The sequence below is a fragment of the Salvelinus fontinalis genome, chromosome 33, assembly GCF_029448725.1.
Source record: "Salvelinus fontinalis isolate EN_2023a chromosome 33, ASM2944872v1, whole genome shotgun sequence".
Taxonomy (NCBI): Eukaryota; Metazoa; Chordata; class Actinopteri; order Salmoniformes; family Salmonidae; genus Salvelinus; species Salvelinus fontinalis.
In genome coordinates, this window is record NC_074697.1 from 9,009,730 (window position 1) to 9,022,627 (window position 12,898).

At 48.4% G+C, this 12,898-nt stretch overlaps 1 protein-coding gene across 12 annotated transcripts in view; it reads right to left on the bottom strand.

Annotated features, from left to right (window-relative positions):
- Positions 1 to 12,898, bottom strand: part of robo2 (roundabout, axon guidance receptor, homolog 2 (Drosophila)) — a 768,110-nt gene that overhangs the window by 64,925 nt on the left and 690,287 nt on the right. For 8 of the 12 annotated variants that reach the window (XM_055896664.1, XM_055896669.1, XM_055896667.1 and 5 more), the window contains 4 exons: positions 10,907 to 11,031; positions 10,589 to 10,760; positions 5,011 to 5,199; positions 15 to 41 (listed from right to left, as the gene is read on the bottom strand). In XM_055896664.1, coding sequence (XP_055752639.1) covers positions 15 to 41; positions 5,011 to 5,199; positions 10,589 to 10,760; positions 10,907 to 11,031 — 513 coding nt within the window. The remainder of the gene's footprint in view (positions 1 to 14; positions 42 to 5,010; positions 5,200 to 10,588; positions 10,761 to 10,906; positions 11,032 to 12,898) is intronic. The other 4 variants (XM_055896674.1, XM_055896672.1, XM_055896665.1 and 1 more) reach the window with 1 other exon arrangement.

Consider the following 12,898-nt stretch of genomic DNA (forward strand, 5'->3'; position numbering starts at 1 on the left):
CAAATGAACAGTACCTGCAGGGGTGAAGGTGAAGGACTGAACTGTAAAACAAGAAGACAGAGAAGTCGTGTGTTAAAAGCCTACAGAGGTGCTGTAAGCGTTGCTTTGGGGGCCTCTGCACACTGGGGCTGGGGGCCAGGGAGGCGAAAGGGGGGCAGAGGAGAAGAGCCAACCCCATGACCCAGTGTGCATGGCGGCAGCCAGGAAAGCAGCTCAGTGTCCACAGAGATGTAGAGACAACAGAAACAAATCAAAGAAAACACAACATACACGAAATGTAGCAAACAGAAATGAAGGACAGGTTACAGCCATTTGACTGACTGTATCAAGATTAAAAGTCACTAAGAAGTTGAATAAATATCAAAAAAGAGATGTGCAAGAAGAAAAAAGCCTAACTATTGAGAGAGATAACAATTTTCTTGTACAAAAGACATTGTTGAATAAAATTACATGCATTACTAAAATTCTGTCTATCTCCAACTCTCTAATTAAATAGTCTGGCAGTGGAAGGCTGTATTGACTATCTCCTACACTACTATCTAGGATGGCTGTATTGACTATCTCCTACACTACTATCTAGGATGGCTGTATTGACTATCTCCTACACTACTATCTAGGATGGCTGTATTGACTATCTCCTACACTACTATCTAGGATGGCTGTATTGACTATCTCCTACACTCTAATTAAACAGTCTGGCAGTGGAAGACTGTCCATGGTGGCTGGCTGTATTGACTATCTCCTACACTCTAATTAAACAGTCTGGCAGTGGAAGACTGTCCATGGTGGCTGGCTGTATTGACTATCTCCTACACTCTAATTAAACAGTCTGGCAGTGGAAGACTGTCCATGGTGGCTGGCTGTATTGACTATCTCCTACACTCTAATTAAACAGTCTGGCAGTGGAAGACTGTCCATGGTGGCTGGCTGTATTGACTATCTCCTACACTCTAATTAAACAGTCTGGCAGTGGAAGACTGTCCATGGTGGCTGGCTGTATTGACTGAGGTCGAGCACCCACACTGAAATGTCAGGGTCGGTGTAGGAGGATGGATGGACTGACTCCAGCTCCAGCATGGCTCAGTCCTGAGTGACCGGCCAGACCAGCAGAGAATCAGTTGTACCAGCAACCCAACCCACGCAACCCCTGCCACCCTAGGATAGTATCAACACCGTGGGAGGACGTGTCAAACATTACAACCATCACAACATGATTCACACCAACACTCTGCTTTGACAGTAGAGATGTAGAAATGTCCCTTCACAATAGGGTTAATAGAGAAGTCATTAAAAGACAGTTTAGTGATGCCTTTGAGGAAGTTCGTTGAGTGCTCTGTATTGGTGGCAGGAAGCAAACTCCCAGAGGTAGAGTGTATGTAACTACAGTACGGTTTGTATGTTGTGTGCAGAATTGGCATCTGTGTGTACTCTCCAGCCTGCTGGTCTAACCTGCGTAGTTGCTGTGTGTACTCTCCAGCCTGCTGGTCTAACCTGTGTAGTCACTGTGTGTACTCTCCAGCCTGTGGTCTAATCTGCGTAGTCGCTGTGTGTACTCTCCAGCCTGCTGGTCTAACCTGCGTAGATGCTGTGTGTACTCTCCAGCCTGCTGGTCTAACCTGCGTAGTCGCTGTGTGTACTCTCCAGCCTGCTGGTCTAACCTGCGTAGTTGCTGTGTGTACTCTCCAGCCTGCTGGTCTAACCTGCATAGTCGCTGTGTGTACTCTCCAGCCTGCTGGTCTAACCTGCGTAGTTGCTGTGTGTACTCTCCAGCCTGCTGGTCTAACCTGCATAGTCGCTGTGTGTACTCTCCAGCCTGCTGCTCTAACCTGCGTAGTCGTTGTGTGTACTCTCCAGCCTGCTGGTCTAACCTGCAAAGTCGCTGTGTGACTCTCCAGCCTGCTGGTCTAACCTGCATAGTCGCTGTGTGTACTCTCCAGCCTGCTGGTCTAACCTGCATAGTCGCTGTGTGACTCTCCAGCCTGCTGGTCTAACCTGCGTAGTTGCTGTGTGTACTCTCCAGCCTGCTGGTCTAACCTGCAAAGTCGCTGTGTGTACTCTCCAGCCTGCTGGTCTAACCTGCGTAGTTGCTGTGTGTACTCTCCAGCCTGCTGGTCTAACCTGCGTAGTCGCTGTGTGACTCTCCAGCCTGCTGGTCTAACCTGCGTAGTTGCTGTGTGTACTCTCCAGCCTGCTGGTCTAACTTGCATAATTGCTGTGTGTACTCTCCAGCCTGCTGGTCTAACCTGCGTAGTCGCTGTGTGTACTCTCCAGCCTGCTGGTATAACCTGCGTAGTCGCTGTGTGACTCTCCAGCCTGCTGGTCTAACCTGCGTAGTTGCTGTGTGTACTCTCCAGCCTGCTGGTCTAACCTGCATAGTTGCTGTGTGTACTCTCCAGCCTGCTGGTATAACCTGCGTAGTCGCTGTGTGTACTCTCCAGCCTGCTGGTCTAACTTGCAAAATTGCTGTGTGTACTCTCCAGCCTGCTGGTCTAACCTACGTAGTCGCTGTGTGTACTCTCCAGCCTGCTGGTCTAACCTGCATATTTGCTGTGTGTACTCTCCAGCCTGCTGGTCTAACCTGCATAGTCGCTGTGTGTACCCTCCAGCCTGCTGCTCTAACCTGTGTAGTCGCTGTGTGTACTCTCCAGCCTGCTGCTCTAACCTGCGTAGTCGCTGTGTGTACTCTCCAGCCTGCTGGTCAAACCTGCGTAGTCGCTGTGTGTACTCTCCAGCCTGCTGCTCTAACCTGCATATTTGCTGTGTGTACTCTCCAGCCTGCTGGTCTAACCTGCATAGTCGCTGTGTGTACTCTCCAGCCTGCTGGTCTAACTTGCGTAGTCGCTGTGTGTACTCTCCAGCCTGCTGGTCTAACCTGTGTAGTTGCTGTGTGTACTCTCCAGCCTGCTGGTCTAACCTGCGTAGTTGCTGTGTGTACTCTCCAGCCTGCTGCTCTAACCTGTGTAGTCACTGTGTGTACTCTCCAGCCTGCTGGTCTAACCTGCGTAGTTGCTGTGTGTACTCTCCAGCCTGCTGGTCTAACCTGCGTAGATGCTGTGTGTACTCTCCAGCCTGCTGGTCTAACCTGCGTAGTCGCTGTGTGTACTCTCCAGCCTGCTGGTCTAACCTGCGTAGTTGCTGTGTGTACTCTCCAGCCTGCTGGTCTAACCTGCATAGTCGCTGTGTGTACTCTCCAGCCTGCTGGTCTAACCTGCGTAGTTGCTGTGTGTACTCTCCAGCCTGCTGGTCTAACCTGCATAGTCGCTGTGTGTACTCTCCAGCCTGCTGCTCTAACCTGCGTAGTCGTTGTGTGTACTCTCCAGCCTGCTGGTCTAACCTGCAAAGTCGCTGTGTGACTCTCCAGCCTGCTGGTCTAACCTGCGTAGTTGCTGTGTGTACTCTCCAGCCTGCTGGTCTAACCTGCATAGTCGCTGTGTGTACTCTCCAGCCTGCTGGTCTAACCTGCGTAGTCGCTGTGTGACTCTCCAGCCTGCTGGTCTAACCTGCGTAGTTGCTGTGTGTACTCTCCAGCCTGCTGGTCTAACCTGCAAAGTCGCTGTGTGTACTCTCCAGCCTGCTGGTCTAACCTGCGTAGTTGCTGTGTGTACTCTCCAGCCTGCTGGTCTAACCTGCGTAGTCGCTGTGTGACTCTCCAGCCTGCTGGTCTAACCTGCGTAGTTGCTGTGTGTACTCTCCAGCCTGCTGGTCTAACTTGCATAATTGCTGTGTGTACTCTCCAGCCTGCTGGTCTAACCTGCGTAGTCGCTGTGTGTACTCTCCAGCCTGCTGGTATAACCTGCGTAGTCGCTGTGTGACTCTCCAGCCTGCTGGTCTAACCTGCGTAGTTGCTGTGTGTACTCTCCAGCCTGCTGGTCTAACCTGCATAGTTGCTGTGTGTACTCTCCAGCCTGCTGGTATAACCTGCGTAGTCGCTGTGTGTACTCTCCAGCCTGCTGGTCTAACTTGCAAAATTGCTGTGTGTACTCTCCAGCCTGCTGGTCTAACCTACGTAGTCGCTGTGTGTACTCTCCAGCCTGCTGGTCTAACCTGCATATTTGCTGTGTGTACTCTCCAGCCTGCTGGTCTAACCTGCATAGTCGCTGTGTGTACCCTCCAGCCTGCTGCTCTAACCTGTGTAGTCGCTGTGTGTACTCTCCAGCCTGCTGCTCTAACCTGCGTAGTCGCTGTGTGTACTCTCCAGCCTGCTGGTCAAACCTGCGTAGTCGCTGTGTGTACTCTCCAGCCTGCTGCTCTAACCTGCATATTTGCTGTGTGTACTCTCCAGCCTGCTGGTCTAACCTGCATAGTCGCTGTGTGTACTCTCCAGCCTGCTGGTCTAACTTGCGTAGTCGCTGTGTGTACTCTCCAGCCTGCTGGTCTAACCTGCGTAGTCGCTGTGTGTACTCTCCAGCCTGCTGGTCTAACCTGCGTAGTTGCTGTGTGTACTCTCCAGCCTGCTGGTCTAACCTGTGTAGTTGCTGTGTGTACTCTCCAGCCTGCTGGTCTAACCTGCGTAGTTGCTGTGTGTACTCTCCAGCCTGCTGCTCTAACCTGCGTAGTTGCTGTGTGTACCCTCCAGCCTGCTGCTCTAACCTGCGTAGTTGCTGTGTGTACCCTCCAGCCTGCTGCTCTAACCTGCGTAGTTGCTGTGTGTACTCTCCAGCCTGCTGGTCTAACCTGCGTAGTTGCTGTGTGTACTCTCCAGCCTGCTGGTCTAACCTGCGTAGTTGCTGTGTGTACTCTCCAGCCTGCTGGTCTAACCTGCGTAGTCGCTGTGTGTACTCTCCAGCCTGCTGGTCTAACCTGCGTAGTCGCTGTGTGTACTCTCCAGCCTGCTGGTCAAACCTGCGTAGTCGCTGTGTGTACTCTCCAGCCTGCTGGTCTAACCTGCGTAGTCGCTGTGTGTACTCTCCAGCCTGCTGCTCTAACCTGCGTAGTCGCTGTGTGTACTCTCCAGCCTGCTGCTCTAACCTGCGTAGTCGCTGTGTGTACTCTCCAGCCTGCTGCTCTAACCTGCGTAGTTGCTGAGCCCCTTCCTCTTCTTCCTCCTCCAGTACAGCCAGATACTGAAGCCCATGAGGATCACCCAGCAGGCCCCTCCGATCCCCGCTATGAACGCTGGCTGCTTCACCACGTCTGTGATCTGCTCCGTGATGCTGTTGTTCCTGTTCCCACTTATGATCACGTCACGGAAGTCCTTACCTGGGGCGGGAGGGACAGGGGGGACAGGAGAGACAAGGGGGACAGGGAGGACAAGGCGGACAGGGGGGGCAGGGGGGAGAGTGTGAGGGTGTGTATGCCAGATTGTTTGTTGAAGCAGTGGAAAAGGATTTAGCATTATAATAAACCATTTTGTTATTACAATTGCTAGCCGGCTGGGGATAATAGCAGCACCATAATAGTCCCCACATATTCACTAAGAGCTCAATTCTTCCTCAAGATATGCCTTCAACCTCCATGGGAGACGTACAGGATAATGTGAATTTCATGCACAGACCTGTAGTTAGGATTGAGTTCCATGTGTAGATATGGTAAGATACAGAGGCAACACCAGCCTCTCGTCAATAACAGCTAACATATTGACTGAGAGAGTAGAACATGGCTGTGGTGGGTGTGCTGTGAACGTGCAGACAGAGAGAGTAGAACATGGCTGTGGTGGGTGTGCTGTGAACGTGCAGACAGAGAGAGTAGAACATGGCTGTGGTGGGTGTGCTGTGAACGTGCAGACAGAGAGAGTAGAACATGGCTGTGGTGGGTGTGCTGTGAACGTGCAGACAGAGAGAGAGGGGAGGGAGTCTAAATCCTACAAGCTGATGGCAACCCCTCAGGTGATCCTGCTGTTTGCTTAAATCAGACTCTAATTCACTTCAATAAAATAGACCATGTGAGATGAGAGGCACACCCTGCTCCGTATCGATCTACCAATCGAAGCTCACTCTGACTTGTCTGCCTGACACTAAAAGAGTTGGTTCTCAGAAGAGCACACATGGCAATATATCTGCAATCTTTGGCTTGGAGAACTGTGAGAGGGATTATAGGAGTGACATTGGGGAAAAAAACACTATGCTACAGGCCAAGCCATCGGTTATTGGTCATTTCAGTCCCTGGTCCATATAAATTACACAGACCTACACCACAGCCTGGCTACACATAACAATAACAGACCTACACCACAGCCTGGCTACACATAACAATAACAGACCTACACCACAGCCTGGCTACACATAACAATAACAGACCTACACCACAGCCTGGCTACACATAACAATAACAGACCTACACCACAGCCTGGCTACACATAACAATAACAGACCTACACCACAGCCTGGCTACACATAACAATAACAGACCTACACCACAGCCTGGCTACACATAACAATAACAGACCTACACCACAGCCTGGCTACACATAACAATAACAGACCTACACCACAGCCTGGCTACACATAACAATAACAGACCTACACCACATCCTGGCTACACATAACAATAACAGACCTACACCACAGCCTGGCTACACATAACAATAACAGACCTACACCACAGCCTGACTACACATAACAATAACAGACCTACACCACAGCCTGACTACACATAACAATAACAGACCTACACCACAGCCTGACTACACATAACAATAACAGACCTACACCACAGCCTGGCTACACATAACAATAACAGACCTACACCGCAGCCTGACTACACATAACAATAACAGACCTACACCACAGCCTAGCTACACATAACAATAACAGACCTACACCACAGCCTGACTACACATAACAATAACAGACCTACACCACAGCCTGGCTACACATAACAATAACAGACCTACACCACAGTCTGACTACACATAACAATAACAGACCTACACCACAGCCTGACTACACATAACAATAACAGACCTACACCACAGCCTGACTACACATAACAATAACAGACCTACACCACAGCCTGGCTACACATAACAATAACAGACCTACACCACAGCCTGGCTACACATAACAATAACAGACCTACACCACAGCCTGGCTACACATAACAATAACAGACCTACACCACAGCCTGGCTACACATAACAATAACAGACCTACACCACAGCCTGGCTACACATAACAATAACAGACCTACACCACAGCCTGACTACACATAACAATAACAGACCTACACCACAGCCTGGCTACACATAACAATAACAGACCTACAACACAGCCTGGCTACACATAACAATAACAGACCTACACCACAGCCTGGCTACACATAACAATAACAGACCTACACCACAGCCTGGCTACACATAACAATAACAGACCTACACCACAGCCTGACTACACATAACAATAACAGACCTACACCACAGCCTGACTACACATAACAATAACAGACCTACACCACAGCCTGACTACACATAACAATAACAGACCTACACCACAGCCTGGCTACACATAACAATAACAGACCTACACCACAGCCTGGCTACACATAACAATAACAGACCTACACCACAGCCTGGCTACACATAACAATAACAGACCTACACCACAGCCTGGCTACACATAACAATAACATACCTACACCACAGCCTGGCTACACATAACAATAACAGACCTACACCACAGCCTGGCTACACATAACAATAACAGACCTACACCACAGCCTGGCTACACATAACAATAACAGACCTACACCACAGCCTGGCTACACATAACAATAACAGACCTACACCACAGCCTGGCTACACATAACAATAACATACCTACACCACAGCCTGGCTACACATAACAATAACAGACATACACCACAGCCTGGCTACACATAACAATAACAGACCTACACCACAGCCTGGCTACACATAACAATAACAGACCTACACCACAGCCTGGCTACACATAACAATAACAGACCTACACCACAGCCTGGCTACACATAACAATAACAGACCTACACCACAGCCTGACTACACATAACAATAACAGACCTACACCACAGCCTGACTACACATCAAAATAACAGACCTACACCACAGCCTGGCTACAAATAACAATAACAGACCTACACCACAGCCTGGCTACACGTAACAATAACAGACCTACACCACAGCCTGGCTACACGTAACAATAACAGACCTACACCACAGCCTGGCTACACATAACAATAACAGACCTACACCACAGCCTGACTACACATCAAAATAACAGACCTACACCACAGCCTGGCTACACATAACAATAACAGACCTACACCACAGCCTGGCTACACATAACAATAACAGACCTACACCACAGCCTGACTACACATAACAATAACAGACCTACACCACAGCCTGGCTACACATAACAATAACAGACCTACACCACAGCCTGGCTACACATAACAATAACAGACCTACACCACAGCCTGGCTACACATAACAATAACAGACCTACACCACAGCCTGGCTACACATAACAATAACAGACCTACACCACAGCCTGGCTACACATAACAATAACAGACCTACACCACAGCCTGGCTACACATAACAATAACAGACCTACACCACAGCCTGGCTACACATAACAATAACAGACCTACACCACAGCCTGGCTACACATAACAATAACAGACCTACACCACAGCCTGGCTACACATAACAATAACAGACCTACACCACAGCCTGGCTACACATAACAATAACAGACCTACACCACAGCCTGGCTACACATAACAATAACAGACCTACACCACAGCCTGGCTACACATAACAATAACAGACCTACACCACAGCCTGGCTACACATAACAATAACAGACCTACACCACAGCCTGGCTACACATAACAATAACAGACCTACACCACAGCCTGGCTACACATCAAAATAACAGACGTATGATTTAAATACAATCAGTCTGAATGATTACTCATGTCACATGCTATCTAATTGTAAATATTTTTGCCTAAATTAATTGATAATATTGATAATTTAAATAAGCATTCTTTATTCCTTATTTATTCTTTATTTATTATGTTAATTGGAGGGATGTTTTTTCCAATAAAAAAAACGATATCCTTCAAAAACTAAATGGACTTTTCTGTAATTGTGGATGAGTAGTCAATGAGACACTTTTACATTGCTCAATCATTTGTGTGATAATGTGTTTGGAGGATATATTGGCACAGGTGTTGTTAGGCTCCAAACTCCGGCTTCGAGGGCATTATCACTTTTATATAACGGGTTGCCAACATATTCAAATAATGATTGACATATTTTCATTAAACATTTTATTTTGATAAATGTATTCATACTATTTCATCGTTCCATAAGATATCGTCCCGACACAAATCTAGGGTTGCTACCCAAGCAGGCTGGTTGTTCGTTCTATCGGCTTGGTTGCCAGAGACGCGACCCAGTCGTGAAGTATTTTTGTTCTGTATCTACATTATGGACGTGACCCAGTCGGTCGTTCTATCGGCTTGGTTGCCAGAGACGCGACCCAGTCGTGAAGTATTTTTGTTCTGTATCTACATTATGGACGTGACCCAGCCGGTCGTTCTAAATGTTCTACTGCCATACTGGATGACAATGTTCTAGCTAGCCAACTACAGCAACGTTCTAGCTAGCCAACTAGGGCTAACTTACAGTCACGTCAAACAGTGCAGCCAGAATAACAAGTAGCTGCATTTGTTTAAGCTGTTTCCTAGTGACAGTGATTTGAATACATCCATACCAATGTGCTATTGATGAGTGATTTCACCTGCAATAGAAAATGTGATCTCTCAGGACACTGTTGTTCAGAGGAGCTAGTCAACAACACAGCCAACAACACAGCTAGCACAATCACTTCAAACTGAAGCTGGAAAGACAGCAAACTAGCTGCATTTCATTTCATTTGACCTGTTTTCTATTGACATTTATTTGTATATATCCATACAAATGATGCTGATTCATGATTTAGACTGAAAAAAGCTACCTGCTTGTCTGTCTCGTCCCGACTCCCGACATATTCATTACTGTGACAGCTGGAGATCAAAATTGAATATTGAACAATGTTGGAAATGTCAGAGAGACATCGGAACCTTTTTAAAAAAAAAATTTTCATATAAAATGAGATACCAAAATCTAACTGCCTGTAACTCAGGACCTGAAGCAAGGATACGCATATTCTTGATACCATTTGAAAGGAAACACTTTGAAGTTTGTAGAAATGTGAAATGAATGTAGGAGAATATAACACATTAACTCTGGTAAAAGATAATATGAAGAAAAAAACATGCATTTTCTTATATTTTTTTAATGTTTTAATCATCTTTGAAATGCAAGAGAAAGGCCATTATATGACTTAGGAGTCTAGGTGCAAGCTAGATTTTGGCAACTAGATGGCAGCAGTGTATAAGCAAAGTTTTCCACGGATCCAATGAACCATTGCACTACTGTTCAAAATGTTGTATCAAGTCTGCCCAAATGTAAATACTATTTTTTTTAAATGTACAAAGTCTGCAATGCGGTTTTAACCAATCAGCACTCAGGATTAGACCCACCCGTTGTATAATCTACCATAACGCCCCCTTTCGTGTGTTTCCCTTCCCATTCCACTCCCCCTGCGTCTCTTACCAATGACAATAGGCTGAGGTTCACTCTTGACCCCCACCCCTGCACTGGTGCTGGCAGCCACCTCTACCCGATACAGCACCCCCACTTGTAGCCCCCCCACAACCACCGACCGGATGGCTGCATCCACCGTCTTATTCACGTGGAAGCGTGTCTCATTCCCCAGGCACCAGATCTGAAGAGAGGGAGAAAGACAGAGGAAGAGAGAGCATAACATCCTGTCACAGTGGGGTCAGGTTGAGTATTATATTGATTCTGATGGCCTCTCAGTAAGCCAGAGTCATCAGGTTACATCCAGTCTATCTTCTCACAGTAACCTGCCTTGTACTCCTGGATGATGCCGTTCTGGTGTTCTGGAGGAGGGGGGTCCCAGGAGATGCTGATGGAGGTGCTGTTCTGGTTGCCCACCGTCAGGACTGTAACCTGCAGGGGAGGGGCACTGGGAGCTGGGGTTGAGGGGAGACAGATGGGGGGCGGAGAAAACAATAGATGGTCAGGGAAGAGGGAGAGGGGCAGAGCATTCCATTCTCCGTTACACACACAACCTCACAAACACGCACGCACGCACGCACACATGCTCACACACACATCATCTTTATTGTGTGTAGTTGTTAGCAGGTGGAAGACACAGGTGGCTGTGGGGAGAGCAGCAGCTCATTAGAAGGGGATTTCCATGGAGAACAGGGAGGTTTGCCACGGCCCTCTTTAACATTTCACTATGATTAAATATCCCAGGCCTGCGCCTGCTCCAACACAGAGGGATTTACACACAGAATACTGCTATTGATTTTCAGAGTAAGACCCAGGCAGTCAGACAAGCACCCTCAGTCAAGCTAAGACTCCTCCATTGACTCAGCCAGGGTGACATGTGGGACAACAGGCTTATAGGAGGAGCCGTATAGCAGTGCAGCCATACATGAGGAACATTTGAAGAAATGTATTTTGAGGAGAATTTAAACATGGGGCTAGGTAAACATATTGACTGGTTTCATCGCTCAGCCAGGTGGAACTAAAGCCAGTGGGGTAGAGAGCAGGGGGGGGCTCTAAAGCGAGGCACAGCTCTATAGATGGGGTGTGTACATGGCCTGAGAGACAGAGCCCAGAGCCCACAGCAGACACCAGCCCCTAAGAGACAGAGCCCAGAGCCCACAGCAGACACCAGCTCCTGAGAGACAGAGAACAGAGCCCACAGCAGACACCAGCCCCTGAAAGACAGAGACCAGAGCCCACAGCAGACACCAGCTCCTGAGAGACAGAGCCCACAGCAGACACCATCCCCTGAGAGACAGAGACCAGAGCCCACAGCAGACACCAGCCCCTGAGAAACAGAGACCAGAGCCCACAGCAGACACCAGCTCCTGAGAGACAGAGCCCACAGCAGACACCAGCCCCTGAGAGACAGAGACCAGAGCCCACAGCAGACACCAGCTCCTGAGAGACAGAGCCCACAGCAGACACCAGCCCCTGAGAGACAGAGACCAGAGCCCACAGCAGACACCAGCCCCTGAGAGACAGAGACCAGAGCCCACAGCAGACACCAGCTCCTGAGAGACAGAGCCCACAGCATACACCAGCCCCTGAGAGACAGAGACCAGAGCCCACAGCAGACACCAGCTCCTGAGAGACAGTGTCATGTTTTTGATCATCATGTCTTGTCCCTGTGCTTCCCTCTGCTGGTCTTATTAGGTTCTTTCCCTCTTTCTATCCTTCTCTCTCCTCCTCCCTTTCTCCCTCTCCCGCTCTCTCTCTATCGTTCCGTTCCTGCTCCCAGCTGTTTCTCATTCTCCTAACGACCTCATTTACTCTTTCACACCTGTCCCCTATTTTTGCCCTCATTAGAGTTCCTATTTCTTCCTCTGTTTTCCGCTTCAGTCCTTGTCGGATTCTTGTTTGATGTTTGCTGTTCTGTGTCCTTGTTCCGCCCTGTCGTGTTTTTGCCTTCATCAGATGCTGCATGTGAGCAGGTGTCTAGTGGTCGCGTCTCCAGTCGTTCATCTCTACTGACGAGAGGATTTCAGTTTTCCTGTTTTGTTTTTACCTTAGATATATCAGGAGTATCGTTTTTGTCTAAGACTGGAATAAAGACTCTGTTTCTATTACGTCGCTTTTGGGTCCTCCTTCATCAGCATAACAGAAGAATCCGACCAAGAATGGACCCAGCGACTACGGATTCTCGCAAGACTGCCATCGAGATCCAGGGAGAAATGCTCGGTAGACACGAGCAGGAATTGTCTGCTGCTCGTCATGCCGTTGAGACCCTGGCCGCTCATGTCTCCGATCTCTCAGGACAGTTTCAGAGTCTTCGTCTCGTGC